Genomic DNA, 27,016 nt, shown 5'->3' with positions numbered 1-27,016 from the left:
TGTTTTTTGGATCATTTTATTACAGTTTTTTTGACAAATATATATGAAGATTTTCCTATAAAGGAAACATTATTCTCAAAGATACGTTTTACAGCAAATCCATTCTGGCGGGGAGGTGGCGAACACAGGAAAAGAAAAATCAACAGAGATGAACGAACTAACCGTTTCTAGTTGTGCCCAGGAAGTAGAAGGGTGCGTTTTCAAAAAGAATGATAACATGGTTTGTTTTGGAAAATTGAGGGGAAAGAAAACCTTTTTTTTTTTTTTTCTGAAATAAAACCAATGGGACAATGCTGACCATCTGATTCATTATGAAACGGGCTAAAAATCATTAGTTTCTCATCAAGGCACAAGCACCGAGAGCCATCGCTGCGCTTCATGGTTTTTTTTCATGACATTGGTCCCATTGGGAGGTACGACTGTACAAACTACAAAAATTAAAGAAAGGAAACAGCAGAGCTTAGGATAGGGATTTGCAGAATGCCAACCAACAGAAAAATTCAATAATATACAGGGACAATTCTCCATGAAGGCTACTCAGTTCTTTAGTCTGGCGGTACTGCCATCCACTTCCTGTCAACACTGCAAACAGAAGACCAACCGCTACAGAGGATGGAGCTCAGAGAGGGACCTCTTCTTCTGCTGAATGAACTCCTGCAGACTCCTCCTCCCCTGCCTGAAGTTGCTCTCCCGCCTTGAAAAAGGTAAAATGACCTGAAGTCTGAGGAGCGTTTCAATGTTACTAAAACTTCGGATCTGCGACGTCTTGAGTGTATCGAGGACAGTGGCAGGAAGGTAACCCGCCATGGGATCCAGCCACTTCTCCTTCCACGCCTTCATCTCGGAGTGCAGGGAGAGCTGGTCTGGCAGGTCCTCCTTGTACAGGCGAAACACGAGACCACTAAGAATGCTGGTTTCCACTTTGAACATTGCATAAGGCACAATCTCCAGACATCTTAAGGTATCCAACACCTTGTCCGCAAAGAGGTCATTTATTTCCGCTATCGAGTGATCCACGACCTTCATGCTGACGGATTCTTTATAAAAGTCACTCAGTGGCTCTAGAAGCACTGAATGCAACATCTGGACGTTGAGTTTCGAAGCCAGGGAGACGGCTTCCTCAAACCAGGACTTGTGATGGATGTCAATCTCGCTCTTTAGTGTGCCGAGGGACGCTTTGATGTCAGGCAAGGTGTTCACGGCCAGCAGCATATCTAAAGGTTTTCCTTGAAGAGACTGACTGAGCTTTTTTGTCACTGCCAGGACGTTCTTCAGCACTACGCTCGAAAAGATAAACTCAAAATTTCGAATTGAATCAAAGAACTGCGACGCCTGGAGCTGGTCTGAGGTGCTCCCCTCTTCTTTCAGCTCGTTCAGACAGAGAACAGCTGCTTCCAAAAGCTCTATCATAACCTCATGCATGTCGTGACTCTTCTCCCAGTTCTTGATGAGTTTGTCCCTTAACTCGCTGGCCTTCGCCTCATCCTGCTGGAAAACCAAAGTGATTATGTCCTCCAGCGCGTTCTGGCGTTCTACGTCCTCTGTCAGCCAGTGTAACAATCTATCAATGATGACGGCTCCATTGGCCGCTTCTTCAGCAGGAGAGGATCTAGCCAACCAAACGTTGAGGGACAAAGCAGAGCTAACTGTTCTAATAGCCTGAGGGTATTTTGTAGCAATGGCTAAACTTACAGCTCTCATCTGAGCTCCTACTTCACCGACGCTTAGTAAGGCCTGTCCTCTGCAATACTCCATGTTTAGTCCCCACTTCTCAGACAGGGCAGTCTGAATGGCCTCAGAAAGGACAACTGAGTCTTCAACGAACGGGATGAAGGCCAGCGTTTCTTCACACTGGATGTCCTCTTTGTTCAAGTACCTGATACACAGCGGGATATAGAGCTCCCCGTCAATTTCAACCGTTTGCTCGGTTATAATCGTGAAGAACTGAGAGTCCCAGAGTTCCTTTAGGATGTGTTCACGTAGCTGCGGCTCATAGAAAGACACGGTCGTTCTAGGTCCTTCCGCGGCCTCTTGAGGAACTTCCTTATTTGGTGTTTCCGCCTCGTTTTCTGCGAGTTTCTCTGCCATAGCGGATTCCCCCAACTCTGCAGCTTCCGCCGGTTTCACTCCAAGGTTTCCTAGATTTAAGTAACAAAAAAGTTGCACTAGAATCTTGAATTGAAAAAGACAAAAAACAAACACTTTTCAACAAAACATGCTTTTTTTCTAACTTACTTCTGTCCAACTTCAATCTTTGGAGAACCTTTGTTACCTAAAACAAGTAAAGAGACTTTAGTTACACATCATAGTTGCAACTTTAACACACTGCTTAACAAAATGTAAAGCAACACTGCCATCTTTTGGCCAAAACGAGGATTATCACCCATTAAGGATTCAAAACCAAACCAAGAAAAACTGATGTTGCAAAGCAGATACACCTGATGGTACTCTGAACTTTCTCCTTCAGGCAGCATAATGATTATTTCAGCTTCCAGAGCCTGTCATGAAGGGGGGCAACAAAGATGTCAGGCCCTCAGGCCTCCAATATCAGGTATTTTGCCTCTACCTACTGCAGCTTTGCAGGACTCCAACACCAAAACAGCAGACGCTGATTAAAAACTCAACTTCTGACCCGAGCTGAACATTTCTGACGTGATATTAGACTTATTCAAATATTCTGTTTGCTGTTTTTTTTTGGAAAGTATATTATGTTAAATCTAAACTATTTCAAAAAAATAGACTAAACTTTTAGAATTAGGATTGGTTAGGATTGATGCTTATTTTGTTACTTAAATCAAAGCACGTTTAAGAACCATGGGTTTCTAAGAAGTTCTTGAGGCCAACAACTGGAAGGGAATAATCAAATTTTAAGAAAAATCAAAAGAAAATAATAAAAAGCAACTGCATGGTCTCATTAAAAGCAGATATTACATAATTATCATATTTTAAGAGTAAAAATACTAATTCAATTGGAAAAATATCTTATTTACCAACTAATATTAAGGGTAAATACACCTGATTCCAGACATTTTTACTTGTTTCTAGATCGTTTTTCCATAGTTCAATGGCATTAAACACATGCTCTAGAAAACAATCTAGAAATAACTAAACATTTCTTAAATTAAGTGTCTTTACCCTTAATTTGAGTAGGTAAAATTAAGAGATGATGAGTATTTTCACTCTTAAAACAAGATATTTAGATAAAATGCACTTGAAATAAGACGATGCAATTCAGTTTTCTTATTTTAAATGTAAATTAACTTGTTCCATTGGCAAAATGTCTCTTTTACCTCCTCAATCCAAGAACAAATGCAATTTTTTTAAGAAAAAAATTACTTATCTACATTTTGATTTTTGTTTTCTAGTGCAGATTGTCTTCTAACTTTCCAACATTAGCCAGGGAGTAGAGATAATTGTAAGAACATTAACAATAGTAAATATTAAGTAAAGTGTCACTTTCAAAAAATTCAAAATTTCCCCACTTTCCTTGGCTGCTCCTTGGCTTGTCCCCTACACTGGAAAAAAATCTAAATCTTGATAAGTCATTTTTTCTTCAAATAAGTGTTTATTTGTTCTTGGATTGAGGAGGTAAAATAGACACTTTGCCAATGGAACATGACAATTTACACTTAAAATAAGAAAAAACACAATTGCTTTGTCTTATTTCAAGTGCATATTATCCAACCATTATATTTTAAGAGTAAAAACACTCATTCCATTGTCAAACTATCATTTACCTACTCAAATTAAGGATAAATAAACTTAATTTAAGAATTTTTAAAACTTATTTCTAGATTGTTTTTCCAGTGTAAACATCTAAAATATTCTGTCATGATTTGTGGACACTAAGATCTAATCACAAGCGTTATCTCCTGGTCAGACCCTGTAATTCAGTGAACGGGTGAAGTCAGAGTAAAGTATATATGGACGCCCATGAGAAGGCTGGAAGAAAGAGGGGATTTGGCTGCCATTCAGCTGGCTTTTGACGGGAAGGGCCATTTTCAATGGCTGCAACTGTACACTGCAAAAACAGTCTAGAAAGAAGTAAAAAAAAATTTAAATTAAGTGTATTTTGCCTTAAGTTTATTTGGTACATCAGATGATTTTCCAATAGAATGAGTATTTTTATTCTTTAAATAAGAAAATTAGATAATATTCACTTGAAATAAGACGATACAATTACTTTTTCTTAATTGTGTAAATTGTCTTATTCCATTAGCAAAATGTCTCACTTACCTCCTCAATTCAAGAAAAACTGCATTTATTTTAGGAAAAAATTACTGATTGAGATTTCATTTTTTTGCTGTGTAAGTCAAGAAGTCCAGTTTAGCATCAAAATCCTAAGACTAATCAATCATAATTATTAAATGTTTTAAGGTTATGATTTAGCGAGTGAAACCATGGAACGCCGTGATGAAACAAGCTAAAATGAACAAACCTGTGACAGACACGGCGTGCTCTCCGGATCGACTTCCATGCACTTCTCGATGACTTCTGGCAGTCTTTGTAGTGTTGTGGCGTGCGAGCGGAGCATCACTTGACTGATTCTGCTGGCTCTACATGCAGTGTTTTTGAACAGATCCCTCATGGAGTTCAGCGTGGTCTTCATCAGGTCGCACTCCATGCTGACGCTCGGCAGGACGGCAACCAGTCGGAGCAGTAGGGCCACGGTCGGGTGGCTTTTGGACTCTGGATGAGCAAGTGTTTCGGCAATAGATGTCGGAAGAGCAACATCCTGGTATTTCTCCGTCCAGACGGCAGCCCAGGCGTTAAGCTCTTGCTCGGCCGCCTCGGGCTCCGGGAGATCCGTAAGGTAAAGGCTGAAAGGCTTGTCCGTCGACTCCGACAGTATGGGCTGAGGGTTGCAAGAAGGCAGCAGTGACAGGACAGACAGAGCTTTTAAATGGTTGCCTGAGAAGCAATATTTCATTTCCTCCATCAGACTGTGGAGGAGAGGAATGCTCAGATTATCTCTATAGTAAATCTCTGGAGAATCGTAACTGTTGGCTTCTTCTGAAAAGCACACTTGTTCAGGAGCCACCCTGGTCGCTAACTGGAACGCCTGTTCGAACCAAGAATTGTGCAGAGCGTTCGCATTCGTTAACATTTTCTCCAGAGTTTCGATAATTGAAGGGATTTTCTCCACCTCGCAAAGGATGTCAGCCGGGTTTCCGCAGCGGAAGACTGTGCTGCAGTTACGAAGCGGCGCACAGGCGTTCTTCAAAATCACGAGAGTGATGATGAAATCCACGTTTTTCAGAGCAGCGGACAGAACCTGTGCATGCATGGACTTTGCACCCGCCGTGCCAGAGCTCACCGCATCCAGGCAGCTGAGGACGCCCTCTAAGGTGTCAGCAAGGATGTCGAAAAAGTCCTCTCGTTTTTTCCACTTGGAGCAGAATGTTTCTGGAATTTCCTCTAAAGCCTCTCTTGGCATATTCAGAAGCCCGTCCACAGCCTGGGCTAACTGTTCCTCCAGATGAGGAGACTGGTCAAAGAACAGCAGCAGATCTTCAGTGATGTCCAGCAGTTTGGCCACAGAAGGGCAAGGCACACTACTGGCCAGCCACTGAGCCAGACCACAAGACTCACTGGGCGTTACGACGCACAGCGGGTAGCTGCTGAGGAACTCTAAAGACATTTTCTTCAGGCTTTGAAACCCCGGCCCCCAATGCATGAAAGCCTGGCCTCGGCACTGAGACATGGGCAAACCCCAGTCCTCAGTGATGATCTTTGCCAGGTGGCCCGCTTGCCAGTCAACATCTCTGTTTTCATTAAACGGTAAGAACCCTATAAGTTCCACTTTTGGAGTCGATTCCCCAACATAACGAACAAAGACTGGTAAGTAAGTCTTGTTTGCAATTTTAACAGGTCTGTCTGTTATCAGGGAGAAAAACGGAGATTCCTGCATCTCTTTAAGTATCGTATCTCTGATTCCACTGATGAGCAGGTTGAGCATTTCATCGTCACTAATCCATGGTATGCTTTGGCTTTGACTTCCAAACCAGTGGCACATCTTCAGCTCCTGAACAAGAGGCTCCTGGTCTTCCTCCTTAAGGTCGCAGAGACTGCAGTTGGTTTTTCCCAGGAGCGCAGCCAGCCTAAAGACTGTAGCCAGGCTCTGACGATTATCTCCTGTGACCCCATTCTCGTCTGCCGCTTTCATTTCTTGGTCCTGCAACTTCTCAGCAGGCTCTGTAATACTCGGCTCTTCAGCTTCAGCCTTAACGTTGTCAACTAAATGGATCAAGGGAAAAACAAAAACAAAAAAACAATTGGAATTACTTGAAAATCATCATTAAAAAAATATATAAAACCCTCTGGCTGTTTCTCAATTCACTAGAGCGCGACTACGGACTCATGTCCTCCCCAAGTATGTTCTTGAGAAGAACACATGAAAGTGCGGACTCTGGGAGAACGCAGCATAATTATGGGTCAATTGGAACACAGAAGCGTACTCGTGACGTCACCACACGCTCAGCTCATCTGGAGCTGCATTTCACCTTCTGTTACTAATAGTCTCTAGATCAGGGATGGGCAACTGGCAGCCAGATACGGCCCTCATCATCACTCAGTGCGGCCTGCGAATAGATCAATAATAATTTAACAACTTAATTTTAAAAAATATGATATTTTTTACCGATAGAGGGCGCACTGTACGCAAACAATAGCGGACAATTCACAGACCCCCTTTCTGCTGTGGTCAGCGGGCAACAATCGGAGCTGCAGCTCGAACTCTGCGACCTGCAGGCAGACTAGTAAATAATAATCGTTTTGTATCGATGCATCGATCCAACAGCCGACGATCCGATGCATCGACACGTCCGCAAGAGAATCGATTCATGTGTTTTTTTCTCCTCTGGTCTATTTTTATCCATTTGGGCGTAATTCTCCCTCCCGTGCTGCGGTGGCGCGAAACCTATTTTGCCCTCCTACCTCGCTTCCTGGTTATACTCTTACAGCAGTGTGTTTCAGTAAGCTTGACACAGACATTTTTGATTTATGCTCAATATTGAAGCGTGGTCTGTGCTACACACTGTGGGTCTAGATACGGCCGAGGCGGTGAGGAAGTGGGGGCGAGTTTAGTCCGATGACGGAGGGACATGAGGGCCAAAAAGAGCGGAGATCCAGGTGGAAAAAGGGTCCCAGCGTTCTCGCGCACCTCGCTCTTCTAGCGGGTCAAACTTCATGAGTTGTTTTCCGCATTTTCGGTCATAAAAACAAAACAAGCCCGCCTCCTGTCTGCGGCACTGTTTGCGGTCAGCTACAATTTGGGAGAGGTGCTGCGGAGCGTCTGTGGAGGGGGCGGGACGTCTGGAGCCGAGGTATTGCATTGCACTCATTGCACTAATTTAGTGCAGTATTTTTGCAGAATTTTTTGATGCAACTTTTCTACTTCTGTTATTTGCTGTTGTTTCTAAAAAAAAAAAAAAAAAAAATGCATAACGATATTACAACTTTTATTGATTTATTTCAAACTTAAAACGTTGTTTAGCCTGTAAGGTGTAAAAAAAAAAGAAAAAAAAAAGAAGAAAATTAACCGATTTAATCGAATCGTGGTGTATTCTTGAGTATCGAAAATAATCGAATCGTTGGGTCAGGAAATCGATACTGAATCGAATCACCATGATGGATGTGATTTACACCCCTAAGGCAGACCCAGTTTCCACGTCCCTGAGATTTTGCCCTCTCAATGGCCAGCATGGTTGGGAGCACTTACATTTGCAAGAGCAGTTTTTCCATCATGAAGCACATAAAATCCAAAGAGAAACAGACTCAACGATGAAACACTGTTTCACTTGATGCACATTGGGAACACAAAAATTGAAAAGACATCCAATCCATTGTGAGCCATCAGGCCAAACCACAGCTCTCTCTTTAGCGTAAATTAATGTTGGGCCTCTGTGCTCTAGTTTTATTCTATTATTGAATATGAGCTATTTGCAATCAGTTTTTTTTTTCAGTTCTTTAGGCAAACCTTTTGTTCTTTGATATGAAGGAGTTCAAATTCCTTTTTGCACGCATTTTTAAGCAAACGGTTCGTCTTGTGCTTAAAGGGATAGTTCGGTATTTTTGACATGAATCTGTATGGCATCCCCATCACCAGTGTCATGCAATCACACTGACTTACCCCTGGCAGCGTCCTGTGAGCAGAGTTCTCGTCCAGTTTTGGTCAAGCCGAAAGTAGTCCGGCAGGTTTGCTAGAGCCAGCGAAATAAAACGTTTCTCTTCCCAAAACATTATGTGTTCAAAAGAGTGATATTTTTGCATCCCAAAAACGTTGTAGTGGAAAAAGTCACACGTCGTTATCAATTGGTCCTATTTTCTCTCTGTTCGTATCAGTGCGCGCCGTCATTCTGACAGCTAGGGCCTACTAACCTGACAACAGCCAGATGCATGTCTCCCTCCGCCCAGCTAGGAGCTAGGCGGAGGGAGACATGCATCTGGCTGTTGTTGAGCTCGCTGTCTGAATGACGGCGCGCACTGATACGAACAGAGAGAAAATAGGACCAATTGATAACGACGTGTGACTTTTTCCACTACGTTTTTGGGATGCAAAAATATCGCTCTTTTGAACACATAATGTTTTGGGAAGAGAAACGTTTTATTTCGCTGGGTCTAAAAACCTGCCGGACTACTTTCGGCTTGACCAAAACTGGACGAGAACTCTGCTCATAGGACGCTGCCAGGGGTAAGTCAGTGTGATTGCATGACACTGGTGATGGGGATGCCATACAGATTCATGTCAAAAATACCGAACTATCCCTTTAAGGACATATTAAAATGCATTTATATGGAGAAAATAGTTGTATTTTGGCGCAGTAAACATACACATAAATTCATTTAAAATGAGATCTTATTGAGACTCATTTGTAGCGTCTTCAATAAAGAACACAGATGAAAAGTCTGCCAAATAAAACAGAAAAAAATCACCATCAGAACTTCACAAACAGTTAAGCAGAGAGAGGGCGGCTGCAGACGGGCTACGGTTAGGCCTGGCTGAGGTTAGCCCTGGAGGTCCGCTGGTTGCCACATACTCTCAACTTCGGAATTAATCAGTAAATGGGCCATTTAGTGATGCCTAAAAGTATAATGTTCTCGCCTTAAATGATCTTAAAACGTACTTTCATTGAACAACGGCAACGCAGTGCATGCTGGGACAGCTGTCAATCTCAAGGACGGACAAGTCTGCTCTAATGCATGCTGGGTTAATAGGGAGGGGCGAGAACAACATCCGGGGACTTTGTCCGTTCTTGGTCTGCTGTTCTTGTGAATTGGAACAGTACTAGGGCTGATGCTGTTGCACAAGTAAGTATACGAGCACACGGGAACGCACAAGTACACATATTGAGAAACGGCCTTTTATCTTTACAGTTTACCTTCCATATTGTTTTCAGAGTTCCTGATCAGACTCTTGGATTCCTTATCCTGCAAGAACAACGAGACAAGTTTGTTAATAATTAAATTAAAGAGGGCTTTACCTAAAGATGAAGGCGATTAAATATCACTTTTAGGTACATACCAAACAGATGCCTTCCAAGGCCTGAGGAGTAACCTTCAAACACTGGCTGACCATGCGGTCCAGATCCCTGCGGAAGTCGGTGCTGACGTTGAGCATGGCCAAACACACAGACCTGTCCTTGGGGTCGGTGGTCCTCAGGTAGTCCTGGAACCTCTTGTGTCGCATCACGACGCCGCAGTCCTCCAGCATGGTGCTGGGAAGCACAGACATGATCCTCAGCAGGGTGTTGATGTTCCCGAAGTACTGCATGAGCGGCAGGCGGAGTGTGTGGAAGATGGAGCTGGGGATGGTAACGGAGGCCACCTTAGTCTTCCACGTTACTCTCCAACAGCAGAGCTCAGTGAAGAAGTTCTCGGCATCGGGCAGGTCGCTGCTGTAGAGAGGCTGCTTCGACTTCAGGTTCTCAAACATGTAGCTCACTGTGACTGAGCGCGGGATCAGGGACAGGAAGTTGAGAGCTTCTTTGTGGTCGTCTGAAAAATGATCCTTGACAGCGTTGATGAGGTTGTCTACTAGGGGCACGCTCAAGCAGTCTTTGTAGTAGTTGACTGGCTTTATCATGCCGTCTTTTGGAACGGAGTTGTCGGGCACTTCGATCTGCACGCGAAGGCTCTGCGCTATTGCACACGCCTCATCAAACCAGTTCTGGTGGAACAACTTCATGTTGGTTTTCACTCTGTTCAGAGTGGCCACAATACCGGTGATTTGGCAGAGCTGGGATGCAGCGCTGAACTGGTCCTTCTGGATACCTGCACTGAGCTCTCTGGTAAAACAGGCGGCGTTCTTCAGGACCACCATGGTGATGAGGAAATCAAACTCCAGGACTTTCTGCAGATGAGCTGCAGCCTGTTCGGAAACGGAGGGCTTCCACCTCTGCGGGTTGTTCTTGATCTTCTCCAAGCATTCGACGAGGGGCTCGAGGATCTGGACGAACACCTCGTAGGAATCGTGCTTCTCCTGCCAAAGGCTGCAGAACATCCCTTGTAGCTCTTGGACTTTTTCATAGCTCTCTCTAAGGCCGTATGCAATCACATGGTCAAGTTGTTTTTCTAGGGCGGCACTGCTGCCAAAAAAGGCCAGGATTTCTTCAAATGTATCCAGGGCTCTCTTAACTGCAGGCACAGGGATCGATTTGGACCACCAGGTGTTGAAAGAATAAGCAGAACAATGAGTGCTTATAGCAAGTGGATACTTCTCCTGGACTTTGCAGGCGAAGGCTTTAAGCTTGTAGGAAACGTCACCGGAGCCGAGGTAAGCTTGACCTCTGCAGTTTCCCAGATCGAGACGCCACTCCGCCGTTATTTTTTCTAAAAGACTTTGTACCATAACGTCGCATTCCAGATCTGACTCAAGGAATCCCAGCAACTCTAAGCGCATGACATCGAAGCTGTCCACAAACCTAATGAAGATAGGCAGGTACTCCTTTTCTCCCAGTTTCACAACCCGGTCGATGATGAGGGAGAAAAAGGAAGTCCCCACCTCGGTGAGGATCCCCTCCCTGACGGCGCTCTCGCACACGGACAGGACTTCCTTCATCTCCGACTTGGTCACGTACTCCACCTCCCCGTCCTGAGCCGGACATGCGTCGCCGTGCGGCTTGCTGCTGTAAGCAGCCACCACCGCCGCTTGCAAAGCAGATTTAAGAGCTTCTCTGTCAGTTTCTGCACATTTCATCTCCACGAGCCGATCAGCATCCATCTCCAGATTGATCTGCTTCAGCTCTTCTTCTGCATCCTTCTCAGCATGGTTTCCATGGGCTGCCACTAAAATAAGAGTCGAGAGAGGACTTTGGTGAGAATACAGACAGTAGAAATGATAAAGAAATCTTTTACAAAGTAATATAAAAATGATATCAAGTGGAGTCCAAATATATTTTATAATCAATGTGAAAGCAATTTCATTCAATGCAGACATGAATTAAATAACAGGATGTATTTTAGGGCTGCACACTACATGCCGCAGCTATGGTGATATCACTGCCAGCACCTGCCTGGACAACAATAAATGTTATTTAGATACCAACATTTGCAAATTTGTTCTTCTGTGATTCCACAGAAACACAAACTTAAGTGCTGGTTATCTATGGAGAGATATTTGTGCCTTCATTTTGAGCTCCCAGGAACCAATCCGAGCGTGCAGTGAGAAAACACACGCGCACTGAACTCTGAAAAACTCTTCTAAACACACTGTTGTCGCGCTCAGTTCCATCTCTGCTCGGATCCGTCTCTGCTCGCGCTCAACCTGCTCTCTCGACGCTCAACACCAGCTGTGCGCTCGACTGTCTCTCCGCCCGCTCGACTCTGTCTCTGTGCTCGCGAATTCATAAATGTATGTAAATATTGTGGTTGGCAAACAACTTTCCAACTGTCTGCCTACTGAATGATTGTGTTTAAATGAATAAAACACTGAACTAGAATTAGCAAATTAAAACTTCTTAATGGAACAATTTCTTCAATCCATTGTAAGGCCAATACGATCACAAACATTTCTCCTTTGGAGGCTGAATTCCATCACTGATTATTTTACCCGATTTAAAATTAAATTCTGTAACTAAAACGATACCCCATTCCTAATATTGGAATATATTGAAGGATCCCTGAAAATGTTCTCATATCTAAAATATTTTTATCTAAATACTGTTGAACCTTACTTGAATCTGATATGTCCTCTTAATTTATGTTTTTAAACAGCAAAATTAAATCCATATCAATAGCAGGCAAAACGAGATGGATGAGGTGATGATCTAATAACTGTTTTACTCACTTTTATAATGCACTATAACCACAATAACTCCTGTAAAAACCACTATGCAGCTATATTATAGTTTTTTTTATTTATTGACTGTGCAATATTCTGAATGTGCAATATTTGTGAATAGAATAGTCATACCACTACCTCACCGTTGCTCCCTACCTACTACACTTTAACGTTAAAGTAAATCCACCTGTATATAAGCCACCCGGATTGTACATATGTCACCCAAAACCTCTGTGCTACTACCTTGTATTTTTTTTTTTTTTATGTCTTATTTTTATTTTGTTTTTCATTGTGTGCAATACATGTACACTTGCACACTAATCCTTATTTATATTGATATACTGTATATACCTGGATATACTGTATTTATATATATTGTTTATTCTTCTTAATGCACCTTTTTCCTCGTTTGCACCTTCTTTAATTACTATTCCAATATGTAACGACTGAATTTCTCCACTGTGAGATCAATAAAGCTAATCTAATCTAATCTAATCTAATCTTTATTTGAGATAATTCAAGATATTTTATAGTAATATCTGCTGTCCATCAAATTGAGTGTTGTCCTCATAACTAAAAAAGTTGGTTGATTTCGCAATTGTGTTTTCTTTCATTTAACCGGATGTAGTATTTGGAACAAATACTTTGATTGGATGAAAAAAAGCTGGGCGTGATTGGCTGATGGTGTGGTTTATTTACATACATTTATGAATTTGCAAGTGCAGAGACAGAGTCAAGCGCACAGCTGGTGTTCAGCACGGAGAGAGCAGGTCAAACGCGAGCAGAGACTGATCCGAGCAGAGATGGAAATGAGAGCGACGACCGTGTGTTGAGAAGAGTTTTTCCAGAGTTGAACGCGGGCCTGACCGGTTTTGAGTGCGCGCGTGTTGTCTCAGCGCACACTTGGATTGGTTCCTGCATACTCAAACCCAAGGCACAAATATCGCTCCATAGTTATCCTCCCGCAGCAGTGTGTCGCAGTGAGATTGTGGCAAATATTTTGATTTATTCCCAATTTTGAAGCGTGGTCCGCTATGTTATTCCACGCCACAACGCAAGAGGGACAATCAGGAACTAGCTGTGGGTCTAGATACGGCTGAGGCGGTGAGGAAGTGGGGGCAAGTTTGTGAGACAATGGAGGGACATGAGGGCGAAAAAGAGCGGAGATCCAGGTGGAAAAAGGGAAGGGGCATATCTGCAGTTTCTGAGTATTGATCAGTCAGTAAACTGCTCCCACTGCCATTAAAAGCTGATTGTTCCCTGTTTTAAACTGGTTTTTAGGCCAATGTGAAAGCGGTATATCTGGATTCACTCATTGTTACAGAGGCATTTTGAACCCCCCCACCGTGACATAATATTTGAAGCCAACACCGATACTAAGTCAAAATTAGATGCGGTGCCCTCATTAAACACGAGGACAGCCCCAAAGAGACGGTTTTAGACATGACTGTAAGAAACATTCAGCAAACTGTCAAAATAAAGGACAAGCGCTGTAGGCTAACCATGGAAACGACTTGGGATAAGGAGCGATTTGGAGGTTAGTTGTCCTTTAAGTCATACTAGAAGTACCAAAAAGTTGCATTTTATTGCAAAAAAACGGCCGACAGACAAACTTCCTGTTAAAAGTTCAGTATTGAAATATAATTTATGCATCATATATGTTTTTGGTGAAGTTTCTCAGTCATCCAGGTCATTCCAAACAAAAAAAAAACAATCCACTGAATTTGGTTTGCAAGTTTGAAGACGTTTCGTTTCCCATCCAGGATGCTTTTTCAGTTCAAAATGTGAGCGAACAAAGAAGCCAAACGACGCCCATTCCAAATGGACCCGTGTTCGTCCGTCTCAATTAGCATGTTTACTAAGCAAAAACAAGGCTTTGTTGGGCTACTGTTTACAGGAATGAGTAACTGTAATTTAATGCTTCTTAATGCTATTTTAATAATCTTGGAAATAATTTTAATATCATCAACAATGTACATGATATATATATATATATACATATATATATATATATATATATATATATATGTGAATAAAAATCACAGTAAAATCCTTCGTCATCTTTACCGTCGATAAACATACGGCTTTACGATCAACTGGAAGCAGTTCTGCGCAAACATGCGGAACCAGTTATATCTGATATAATATATCTGATGAAATTGTTTTAATAATGTATGAAAAATAAGAGAAAAAAAAGGCATTTTACGCCCCAATAATCACATATAATTAATTTTAATGCCCATTAGGGCCTTAATTTAAAAAATTTAATGACTTCTAATGATTTTTAATTACCCGTGGAAACCCTGGTATAAATCCTCAAACTCAACGCTATTTCTAACATTTTTAATTGAAAAAAGCTTCCTGGATGGGAAGAGAAACATCTTCAAACTTGGAAACCAAATCCAGCGGTTATTTATTTTTCAACATTCTGCACTCTAGGTCTGTTTGCTTTAAATTTATTACCAGTTAGTTAAATTTTAGGTTTTATTGTAACCAGGTCAATGCGATGAGTATTTTGAGTATGATCTCACCTTGTGAAGGGTTCTCCGTCACGTCGTCATCCTGTGAACACACACGAACATTAGTTAACAATTAACCAGTGGTGTCAAAAGTACACACATTTGTTACTTAAGTAGAAGTATAGATACTGCAGTTTAAAAACACTCTGGTAAAAGTTCAAGTATCAACTTGACCTCTACTGAAGTAAAAGTGAAAAGTATGTGCTCCAAAAACTACTTAAAGTATAAAAGTATAAAGTAACCTTTTAAAAAAAAACAGCCAGATGAATTTGAATGAATTTAAAACTCAATTTTTCGACTCTTTCGAAAAATTCTTTGAGATAGGGCAGAGGATGAGAAAGGTCTTGTTGGTCTCCATCTCCAGATACGCTCTCGCCTGTGTCCGACCTTTCAGACATTTCAACATCTTTTTCTGAATCTGACATTGTCGCATGGCATAGATCAGGGGTAACCAATGAAGAATCATCATGATCTGTTACTTTAAACAAAAAACACTGAAATAAAACCAGGCGTTTATGCATCCATGTTATATATTACATTTTTAAATAAAAAAATATTTAAAAAATTGAAAATTCTTCTATTTTAAAATCTAAAGTGTTTTTTAAAGGCACACTATGCAACATTTTTCAGTTAATTAATGTGTTCCATAACGTTTTGGATGATTAAATGAGTCATTTCAGGTTGAACAAAGGTTTTCTCGGCCGCCCTGGTGGTCTGTGGGGGAAATACCGCACTTGCAATTGAAGGAGCCTTCGGCCTGCACCCACAGGCTCAGAAGTCTCGCGAGAGTCAGTCTTGCTTTACGGCGAGAACTGCTACACGCCCCCAGTGAAAAGCATGCTCGTTGCTAGCACAGTTGCGATCTTTGTGCAGTTATGCTACGTTCACGCAGCAAAAGCAGCAAAATCGTGTCTGCTGCTTCCTTTTTGCTGCTTGTACCAGTTAGTTCTGACGCGCGGCTGAAGCAGCTTTGCTGCTCTGGCTGCGCGGTGCAAAAGTGTGTCTGACGCGCGTTGGGCGGAGCTTCACTATCCTTTCTCTGCCTTGCAGCTATATTTGCTGTGATCAGTGGGAATAAAGTAGTTTTAATATGTTTTTAAGTGAGAAAATACACCTGAAAACGTAATCAGTGCAGTCAGTTCATTCAGATTATTATCCTGCCTTACAATATTTTTTCTGTCGGAGCCGCTCAGACCCCCACATACCAGCGGTGCGCCGACAGAAGGAATCCCTTCATCAGCAGCCTCTGGCCGGGTCGCCTCCTCGCGGTTCACCACGGCAGCTGGTAGGTGTTTTTCATCTAAATAATCCAAACTGCATATTCTGCCGGCAGATTTCTGCATTTTAAAGGAATAGTACACCCAAAACATGATTAGCCTTCCTTTTCTACTCACCTCCATGCTGAACAACACTCTGGAGTACTTTTTTGATATCTCAAATGCATCTGGAGATCTGGGAGGCTTCTTGCTGTCTGCTGACATTCAAATAATGGAGGTCTATGGCGCCCGAGACAGAAAGGTCCATAAAAGTCCACAAAAAACGTGTCAATATTCCTCCATACTGCTCGTCCAATGTATTCCAAGTGTCCTGAGTGGGTAGCATCCAGAATTTACTCGAAACGAGGTCATTTAGAATGTTTTTAGAGCATAAACAGTAGTGTATAGGATTTCCTGAAAGCGCGCACATGCGCGTTCACGACGCTACGGAAGCCGGCAGACCAAACCAGATGAAAGTGCGCATTCAGCGTCTGCTCTGCCAATAATGCAAGCGTAGAAGAAGAAATGTGCTGTTTACCTGTGCAAAGAAAGAAACAACGAAAGAAAAATGTCTGAGGACTTCAGTGTTGAGGAAGAGCATGAGTTCTTTGCCGAGCTGAATGCGCTGGTTTGGTCTGCCGGCTTCCGTAGCGTCGTGAACGCGCAGGTGCGCGCTTTCAGGAAATCCTATACACTACTGTTTATGCTCTAAAAACATTCTAAATGACTTCGTTTTGAGTAAATTCTGGATGCTACCCACTCAGGACACTTGGAATACATTGGACGAGCAGTATGGAGGAATATTGACACGTTTTTTGTGGACTTTTATGGACCTTTCTGCCTCGGGCACCATAGACCTCCATTATTTGAATGTCAGCAGACAGCAAGAAGCCTCCCAGATCTCCAGATGCATTTGAGATATCAAAAAAGTACTCCAGAGTGTTGTTCAGCATGGGGGCGAGTAGAAAATGAAGGCTAATCATGTTTTGGGTGTACTATTCCTTTAAGTTAATTTAGGCGTCAATAAACTGTTTAAGAGGAGTGATCATCAGCGCTGTGTCTCTCTCCCTGCGTCAGATGCTTAAACGCGCCTGACACGCTGCTTCAGCTGCTAAGACGTGCTGCGCCTGCTGCTCAAAACGCGCCGCGGGACCTTTTGCTGTGCCTTGACGCGCGTCAACCATTGACTTTGCATGTAAACTCGCTGCTTCTGTCGCGCCAGCTGCGGTGTGAACGCAGCATTAGTCATTCGTTGCGTTCGCCTGTCTGCTAAGCTCAAAACAACCCGCGCCTGGCTTGACGGAGAAACCAGGAGAACAGCTGTGCATATTTACAACAGTGCACTTTTACTTTCTGGGGGGAGCCTCGCTGGAAAATCAACACCGGTTGCATAGTATACCTTTAAGTAGAAAGCAACAATCTTTCAGTTTGGTATACAGACCATTTCCTGATTCCCGTATTTTATAAAACACCTGAACTGTGAACTGACCATTTGTTTCTTCTTCTTTTTCTGTCCTAATGTTCGCAGTGGGCTTTATGCTGCCCTGCAAGGCTTTAAACCTGGGTTTAATGGAGACAAAGTCATTCTAAAGCACATATCAAGGAGCTCATTTTGAGCCTGGATCCATATTTATTTTTGATTCTGTTCATGGTGGAGAATCCTGCTTAACAGCAGCAGGTTGAGCCAAACATCCTCTAAATATCAGGCTCCGCTCCGGCCCGGCCCGGCCAGGTCAAGATCTGCTACTGCACTCGCATCAAACAGGAAAAAGAACGGCGAGAAGATCTGGTTCGTCAAATTAAAATATAGTAACAACAGATTGGTAACTACAAATTAGAGAATAATTCTTACATATTTCAAAAAAACTAAACACTGTTTATTTAAAAGATTGGATGCAAACTATTGGTACTTTAACAGATCAGGAAGCAGATTTCTCATCTCCATCAGAAACCGCACATATGCTGGATGCTGATGGGGATTTTTTTAATATGTCATATTAAATTAAGCATTAATTTCTGTATATTTTGCTCCTACGGATTTAATGATAATATCGCGCATGCTCTCCTAAAGCTCAGAGGAAGTCTGTAGGCTTTGCTTTGCGCAGGCTGTCTGGAGCAGAGGAGGAGAATGTGGGATTTCAGGGTAACAGGAGAAGCGACGCAAGTGATGTTTAGACACTGTCGTTAGACAACATGCGGTAATTTATAAATGTTTTAAATCAGGATGGGTCTGAATTAGCCAGCAGGTGGGTCCGGATCCGGACCGCGGTCCGCTAACCCGTGACTTCTGCATTAAACCGAATCCAAGAGTAACGTTTGTTTTAAAAATGTTAGGAATAGAAAGTACAGATACTTGTGTTTAAATGTAATGAGTAGAAGTAGGAAGTAGGAAGAAAAATAAGTAATGGAGTAAAGTATAGATATCTAAAAAGTGTTCTTAAGTACAGTAACAAAGTATTTGTACTTAGTTACTTGACACCTCTGCAATTAACACACTGGAAAAACCATCTAGAGATAAAAAATGTCTTAAATTAAGTGTATTTACCTTTAATTTGAGTAGGTAAATGAGATAGTTTGCCAATGGAAGTATGGATGGAGTGTTTTACTAAATAAGATAATTCGATAATATGCACTTGAAATAATACAATGCAATTGTGTTATTTTATTTTAAATATAAATTGTCTTGTTCCATTGGCAAAATGTATCTTTTACCTCCTCAATCCAGGATCAAATACACTAATTTTTAAGAAAAAATAATGTATCTAGGTGTGGATATTTTCCAGTGCAGGGCGCCGGGTTGTAATCTGCTGGTGTTTTTCTGCTCACCATCTGCAGCAGCTGCAGGATGTCTGAGTGCTTCTCGATGTACGACTCCACCATTTTTTCCACACTGAAGTGCACATCCTGATTCACGTACACGAACGCCATGTTGCACTGCCTCTGGTCGGGCGCGGTGGCTTTCAGGTAGAAATGGCAGCGCTCCAGGACCATGTGGTACTGTCCGTACACGTCGGCCTCCGCGTTCACACACGGTACCGTTCCCAGCACCCTCAGCAGGCTCTGCACGTTCGGGTAAAAGCCGATATCTGGAATCTTGAGAGTAGCGAACACGGTGGTGGGGAGGATTCTACGCTTGCTCGCGTGCTTCCACTTCACCTCCCAGCAGCCCAGCTCTTCGTAGAACGTGTCGGGGCGCGCCAGGTTGTTCAAGTTGGCGTCGGCCACTTTATCCCTGCGGATGCTGAAGTTGTGGTCCGCCATGTAGGACGGCACCAAGGAGAGCCATCGGAGGATCCTCACCATCTCTGTGCTAAACACTCTCTTCACCTCCGCCACCAGATACTGCAGGATGGGCCGACTCATGGTCTCCCTGTAAAAGTCCTCCAGCGGCGTCTCGCTGGCGTCTGCTTGGGCTATCTCCGGTTTGGTGATCTCCACGCCAAGTTTCTTCGCTCGGCCGACTGCGTCAGAAAACCACTTCCTGTGAAATATTGCGAGCTCCTGTTGGTATTTGCTAACCAGCTTTAAGGCGTTGGAGATGGTGTACTGTAAGGTACTGCTGATGCTTATTATTCCCCTGAGACTGGCGTTCAGTATGCTCACACAGCAGAGCGTGTTCTTTAGAACGACCAGCGTGATGATGAAGTTAAAGTTCTTCAGGACCGGCACGAGGCGGGCCATTTGTTCGGACGTTTCCTCGTCCACCTTGGAAATGATCTCGCTGATGCAGGTGAGGAAAGGCTCCAGGATCTCCAGCATGGTCTGGAAGGCGTCGGTGCCGTATTCCCAGTTCTCGCTGAGAGCCGTTTTGATCCGGTCCACCTCGCCCTTAATGTGGCCGTATGTGGCCAGGATCTTTCCGTCCAATCGTTTGCTCAGCTCTGGGATTCGCCGGATCAACGTGGCCACCTCCTCTACGGTGTCGGCGACCTTTTGGATGGGGGGCATCGGCATGCAGCGGATGATCCAGATGTTGAACGCGTACGGGTCGCTCGGGGACAGAACTACTTGGGGGAACTCCTTCAGGATCCTGCAGGTGAGATCTCGCATTTTCTGACAGAGGTTTCCGGTGATGAGATAACTGAGTCCTCTGCAGTGCTCCATCCGTAAACCCCATTTGTTTCGGAGCTCGGAGAGAAGCATGTAGAAGAGATTCTCTGCGTCCAGGTCACAGGGCAGGAAGCCGATCAGGTGCTTCTGGGGGAAACCTGCGATGGTTACAGAGCGGATGAAAACCGGAATCTGCTCCTTCCCCTCTATGTTAGTCACATCCTGAAGCAGGATGGAGAAGAACCTGGACAGCCGCAGACTGTTCTGGATCTCCTCCTGCATGAAGCGTTCGCCGAACTGCAGGATCTCCTTCTTGTCTATTTTCTCAACACAGATGCGATTGTGGGCGCGCTGACCGCGCACGCCTCCCATCGGTTCGTCTGAGCTCGCGTTCGCCCCATTGATGCTGAAGCCTGTCACGGCCAGGGTTTCCTTAAAGTAAATTTTCAGAATCTCTTTTGCTTTAGAGGTGGAGCTGTCCTCCTGGACTTCAGGTTCTTTCTGTGGTTCCTCTGCGTTTATCCCGTCTTCTGTAGCTTCTGGTGCATTTTCTGAAATGGATTAACGACAGAACGTTAATAGAGTAACCGAGAAACGGAAATGAAGGATTTATTTTCAAGGAAACAAAAGAGTCACTCTACCTTTTGATTTCTTTACAACAGCAGCTTCCTCCTCCGACTGGATGAGGAGAAAATTGGAGAATTAAGGCTTTTATTTTATTGACTTTTTGTCAAAATCCAAGGAGTTGTTATTAATGCTGAAATAAATACTTACTGGATCTCTGGCTCTCTTTCTGTTACACGTCTCCTGTTGATTCACAGCAAAGTCAAATATTGTAGGAACAGCATCTTCCTTTAACACAGCGGTTGATGGGCTCTGGAAAAAAAAAAAAAACACAATCATACATTTAAAGGCTTTGTCACATAGATCAGCTCTCTTTTTTAGGTTCTGTGTATTTCAAGCTAGTAACCCATTAGTACAGGGGTGGGAAATTAAAAATCAGCGAGGTCTGAATAAAGAAAATCAACCAGTAAAGATCCAGAGGCATTTTTAATTCTAATCTTTTACTTTAGACAGAATTTAACACTGAAATAAAATGAGGTGTTTATGCATTCGTTAATTTCAAAGATGGCGCTGACACGGCACAGTGGAGGAGGAGTTACATGACCAACTGAGGAAAAAATAGTGATCATCTGTCCAAACGGTCAGTTAACTGACTCACTATAAAGTCCACTATATAGTCCCCGCTCTATATAGTGATTGAGGCATTTAGGGCGGACGTTAAAGCACAGTGAGCTTGTATGAGCTATGAGAACAGCAACTTTTAAACAGAGCGTGCACAAGGAATGGGATTGTGCATTCTCTCACACATGCGTTTTTTTTTTTTGTTTTTTTTTTAAAAGTGGAGAGAGTCTTTTTTTTTTAATTTGCAAAAATCCTGCAAAAATCCCTTTAACCAACATGTAGGTATTTCTGTTCTCAGTGCCTCGGGCCTTAATGGGCTGACATAGAGGACCGCCCCATTTTATCCTCCAGTTGCACAAAATGTCCCTGAGAATATAAAAAATGAACCAACCAAGATGTGTCTCCAGAACGACCAGTATTCCCACTGACTGCTTCACATCAGGAAGCCTAAAAGCTGAGAATCACATTTATTTATTCCCATCTATCCTGTTGCATTTCAAGATAAACCAGTCTGAAGTATTCTGCCTATATATGCTGTTTAAATGCTGTTCAGGCTGATTTATGCTCAGAAACCAGGTCATCTGCGTGTGTAGCAGTGAGCGCAGAAAGCACATTTTCACACAGGGCCGTGATGGTTTGGATTTTATTTCTCCTTTACTAATAAACACCTTCATTTACAAATTGCATTTTGTGTTTACTTTGTTTGTCCTTGACTATTGTTTTAATTGGTTTGATGTTCCGAAACACTTAAGTGTGACAAACATGCAAAAAAACAGGAAATGAGGAAGGGGGCAAACACTTTTTGGAATAACAGCGCAGACCACGCTTCAATATTGGGCATAAATAAGAAATATCTGCGACAAGCTCACTGCGACTCACTGCTGCGGGAGGATAACCAACTCTTTAATTACATCAGAACCCAAAGCTATTAGAACTTCAATGATCTTTAATAAACTGCTTTTATCCACATGAAGCAGGACTGGATCACATGAACTCACATCTAAAGGACAAAGATGAGCAAAAACAAAAACACATTTTCTCCCAAAGTTACACCTACTGTAAGATGGACGGTGGGCTTGTAATTATTTTCATTCACCTATAAAAAAAAAAAACAAATAACTGATGGGACGGCAAACAAGTTCTTTCTTATTGTTGAAAAAAATGGTGAAAAAAGCTTATTTTTAAAAACCTTAACTAGCATGAACAAACATCCTCATGTGAGTATTTGTCACACATCCTGCTGCTATAGAAGAAGCCTCCACTTCCACTTTACTGCTCAGAGATCCACTAAAGGATCCCTGTTAAACATCTGTCCCTCCAGTTTGTTTACATTTATCAGCAAGATGATCAATGTAAATGCTACATACCTATAAAAAAAATAACCTAAAAATATGAAGAAAAAAAAAACATTTAAATCTGGTTCATTAGGGGGCAAAGCTCCAGGTTTTGCTGTACATAAATCTCATCTATCCAGATAACTATCTACAAACCAAAAACAAAACAAGCTTCTCCCTAATTCTCTCCTCTAGTTCAATTTCTGGTGCTGTGCTGCCCCCTGGTGGCTAACTTAGGTGGGTGTTCAGCTACTTCTGCTTCCCATTATCTATTTAAATGTTTTCCTTTGGGCTCAGGTTTGGTTCTTACCTGCTGATCAATCATAGACGGCTCAAAGTGTTTTGCACAAACTTTGTACAGCTTGTGCAGCTGCTCTGGAGGCTGGGAGACCAAATCCTGGCGACGGCAGTTGTTTAACCATTGCTGGCAACTGAAGAATAAAAAAAGGTAAACATTTACTTGAGATAAACTGGTATATAAAGACTCAATGAAAATATGAACAATGACACCATATTCAAATATGCACAACTGATTAATGAGAAGTTAAATAAAAAATCTCCAAGCGAACGACCTGTAGTTGATTTCATTGTGTGAAACAACAGGAACTTGATGCAGCCATTATAGCTGCACCAACGTGGTCTTTGTTATGAAACTATTTAAATAAGCTGTCTGCTTTTAATTAAAGATAAAATGCATCTGACTGGACAAACGGACCAACTGAACCCACTGAGTTTAAAGACGTATGAATGACCTAAAAACGGTTTAGACTCCAGGCAGACGACTTTTAAAATTACAACTTGTATTAGGGCCAGGTTAGAGATTTTTTTTTATTTTGAGAATAAAGTCATAACATTATGAGAAAAAAGTTGTAACATTACGAGAATAAAGTTGTAATATTACAATAATAAAGTCATCATGCAACAAACCGTTTCAGAAAGAAACGTTCGACTCCTGCCCAATTTGATGCTGGTGCAACTTGTTTCTCGTAATTTTAAGACTTTATTCTCTTAATATTACGACTTTATTCCCGATGTAACTTTATTATCTTAATTTAACGCATTTATTTTCGTAATTGTATGACTAATTTCATTGCGGCTTTATCTTCGTAATTTTACAACTTAATTCTCGTAATTTTACGAATTTATTTTCGGAATTGTATGACTAATTTCATTGCGGCTTTATTCTCGTAATTTTATGACTCTTTTCGTTGCAACTTTATTCTCGGAATTTTACTATTTTATTTTTGTAATTTTGCGACTTTCTTCTCATAATGTTAAGACTTTATTATCGAAATATAGGAAAAATAAATCTCCTGGCCATAATACTCTGTGGTATGTAGTAGATATTATATAAGATAGATATTATAAAAGTGAAATCTGTTTGCTTTACAATGTCTTCTTTCTCCTCAAACAGCCTGTAGATGCAAAAAAAAACTAATTAGCAGAACTGTCATTTAAAAACAGAAACAAGAACATGATTTTTGTTTCTGTGCCGATGCGGGGATGACTTCATCCAGGTCATGTCATCCTGATATACGTGCAGCAGGAGACCATGACTGGGTGTGTGGTGAAAATAAAAACAAGTTTAACCTCCTAACAAGGATCTTCTTTGACATCAAATGATTCTGACAGAGCAGGAAAACGTTTCCAAATGAACCAGGTTTAATTTACACACAATCTGCAGCATTTGATCAACCCGATTTAAATCCTGAATGACTTAAATCTGGTCCAACCTGAACTGAACACAGAACAGATTCCTCAGCAGAGAGTTTTTGTAAATTTAGAGTAAAAAAGATGAATTCTGTACTTTAGACCAGGGCTGTAAATCACTTCCATCATGGTGATTCGATTCAGTATCAATTTCCTGACCCAACGATTCGATTATTTTCGATACTCAGGAATAAATCACGATACAGTTTGATTGTTTTTTTTTTACCTTACAGGCTAGACAATGTTTCAAATTTTTAAATACATCAATGAAAGCTTTAATATTGTTTTGCATTTCATTTGAGATAAAACAGCAAACAACAGAAGTAGCAAAGTTGTTCCAGGAGCAAATAGATAAAAAGATGAAACCATGAATCGATACTCTTGCGAACGTGTCGATGCATCGAATCGCCGTCTGTTTGATCGATGCATCGATATAAAACGATTATTAATTACAGCTCTACTTTAGACACACAACAGACCCATTATCAGAAAATCACAGACCTAAATATCTAATCATTGATTATAGATTTGTTCTGTGATCTGGAAAGAAATACCTGAAAGTATAATGAAAACAAATAGAAAAACACTACAATTAACGATTATTTAAGCACTTCTGTTGCAGAACAAATAATCATTAGTTATTATAGTTATTAATGACCTTTGATCTTAACTGCACAACTTAAATTGAAAACATCTGACTTTGAAAAGTAAAAAAATTATTTTAAGAAACTTAAAATATGATTAAACCTTCACAACCAGGGCAGTGCAAAGGAATAAATGTTGTTACCAAACTGCCCCTGATGGCTGAGGACTGTTGATCTGGTGGCTATCTACATATGTGGAGGAAAAAGTCTCCTTTAAATTTACTATTTTTATTGTTTATAAACTATTCAAAGTCAGACTAGTTCCGATGTGTGACAGATGATGGGATCTCTGACTGTTTCTCATGGGCTTTTCTTTGAAGAGTAACGTGAGTCTGCGCCATTTTCCACCGACTTGTGTCACAGTTAGCTAACATGATGCTAAGCTAACCACCAATGCTAAGCTAACCGCCAATGCTAACAGTCCGCGGCTAACACATTCATTTCGCGAGCTGTGCAAAAGGCTTCTTCTCACCAACTTTTGCACAAAACGAGGGAGATTCTTACCGATGTGGGTCCAGAGGGAAGCTGAACAGTGGAGTGCTGTTTTCTGACTCTTGCTGCCGGTAATCACAGTTTGCTGCAGCGCAGCAGTCAGTCATTTTGGACTGTAGTGTGGCTAGCTACTAAGCTAGCTTAGCTGGCGGCTGCAAGCTGCTGAGCTCACTAAAACCAAACTCTGTCTACAATCATAACCTGGACACAAACTACAAACCAATATGTCACAGTTTTGTCATATATTGTCTTTTAGTATCTCTTTGGCAAACTAAGATCCGACTAGTTCCATGCTTTCCGAAGTTGAAGCTGCGAGCTGAGCTAACAGCGGCCGAAAGCGTGTTGTCCTACTAACCAGGAACTAGTCTATGCAGTAGCACAGGTACACCAGCAGAGGGCGCAAAAGCAAAGAAAATCTGCTTGGTTTGGTTTTCTTAGACTTAGATTTATTTTGTCTTTTTGTACGAGTGTAAACAAAATGACATTTCGTTTAAAACAGCTCCAGACAATTTAATTTTTTTAAATTCAGCCTTGAAAACAGCAATAAATACAGAAAAAAATTAGTTATATAAACATATGACTGTATATTTACGGTTCTAATATTATTATTTTTTTCATTGGCTCACCAACTGCTTTTTGATTAGTGATTAGGTAGATATATAACAAAACCTTATTTTATATTTAAAAAAATCAAATTGTTCATCAACAAAAACTAAATATTTGCTTTTAATACTACACAAAATCTGCTCACTTTCTTATCCCTTTTAGAGGAAACTCGGTGAAATATTTTGAAAATCAATATTTCAAGCCAATAGTGTTATTGGAATCCAGGACAAGACCTTATTACCTTTGTAACATAAAAAAAATATGGATATTTTGATGGCAAAAAATAATGTCAATGTAATAAGAAGATCAACTTGCCCAAATATATTAAGAAAAAAAAACAAAAGTGCTTCTATAAGAAATTCATGAAAGAAACACATTTTTTTGGTATAACATAACCTTAGAGGCATTAATGCTGATACTGTTTCTTAATTTTTTTTAGTTTATAAACCTAAATATAATTGTTAACTAGGTTTATTAACTTTTCAATTAGTTTTTTACCTTTTTTCTTAACTGTTACCTTATTTTTCAACTTAATTTAACCAAACAGTCATATTTTTGGACTGTGGGAGGAAGTCGGAGTACCCGGAGAGAACACACCCATGCACAGGGAGAACAAAGGCCGGGAATCAAACCTAAACCTTCTTGCTGCAAGGCAATAGTGCTACCCACTGCTCCACTGCTTTACCTTTTTGCTTCACTTAATAGCTTATTTTACAGCTAAATTTACAGCAGGTAATATATTATTAAAGGTCTCATCTAATTGTCAAATGCCAAAATAAGATGTAGAGCCATTTAGCAGTATCTTTGCTGAATGGATGGATATAGATCTTGTGCTTCTAGACCTCACTGAGGGACGGGAGACTCTATTTATTCGGGGTATGCAAGAGATCAGAAACGGTAAGTTGCCCTATAAAGGGTAATGACCCTGACTCCATCCCTA

The 27,016-nt window shown here is 41.5% G+C and overlaps 1 protein-coding gene across 1 annotated transcript; it reads right to left on the bottom strand.

The window, feature by feature from the left end:
- On the bottom strand, window positions 1-25,830 carry si:dkey-250d21.1. The gene is made up of 11 exons (XM_038273678.1): window positions 25,483-25,830; window positions 22,935-23,055; window positions 20,880-20,981; window positions 20,747-20,783; window positions 18,882-20,656; window positions 14,812-14,842; window positions 9,524-11,286; window positions 9,381-9,429; window positions 4,439-6,237; window positions 2,236-2,272; window positions 1-2,138 (listed from the first exon to the last, which is right to left on the bottom strand). Exons 1-11 carry the CDS (start codon window positions 25,575-25,577, stop codon window positions 604-606), a joined length of 7,344 nt encoding a protein of 2,447 aa, XP_038129606.1. The 5' UTR covers window positions 25,578-25,830; the 3' UTR covers window positions 1-603.
- Window positions 25,831-27,016: the final 1,186 nt, after the last annotated feature.

This window comes from Cyprinodon tularosa, unplaced genomic scaffold, assembly GCF_016077235.1.
Source record: "Cyprinodon tularosa strain WSP-4 unplaced genomic scaffold, ASM1607723v1 ctg883, whole genome shotgun sequence".
Classification (NCBI taxonomy): Eukaryota; Metazoa; Chordata; class Actinopteri; order Cyprinodontiformes; family Cyprinodontidae; genus Cyprinodon; species Cyprinodon tularosa.
This window is presented reverse-complemented; position numbering and strand designations above follow the sequence as displayed.

What these genes read in the sequence shown, in the direction of transcription:
- si:dkey-250d21.1 (XM_038273678.1), bottom strand. Translation starts at nt 25,577, where the DNA reads ATGACTGACTGCTGCGCTGCAGCAAACTGTGATTACCGGCAGCAAGAG. An exon ending in TCCTGCAGCTGCTGCAGATG is followed by an intron (nt 14,843 to 18,881) that starts GTGAGCAGAAAA and finishes GTGTGTTCACAG; the next exon opens with GATGACGACGTGACGGAGAA. An exon ending in CTCTGAAAACAATATGGAAG is followed by an intron (nt 6,238 to 9,380) that starts GTAAACTGTAAA and finishes TGATCCATTTAG; the next exon opens with TTGACAACGTTAAGGCTGAA.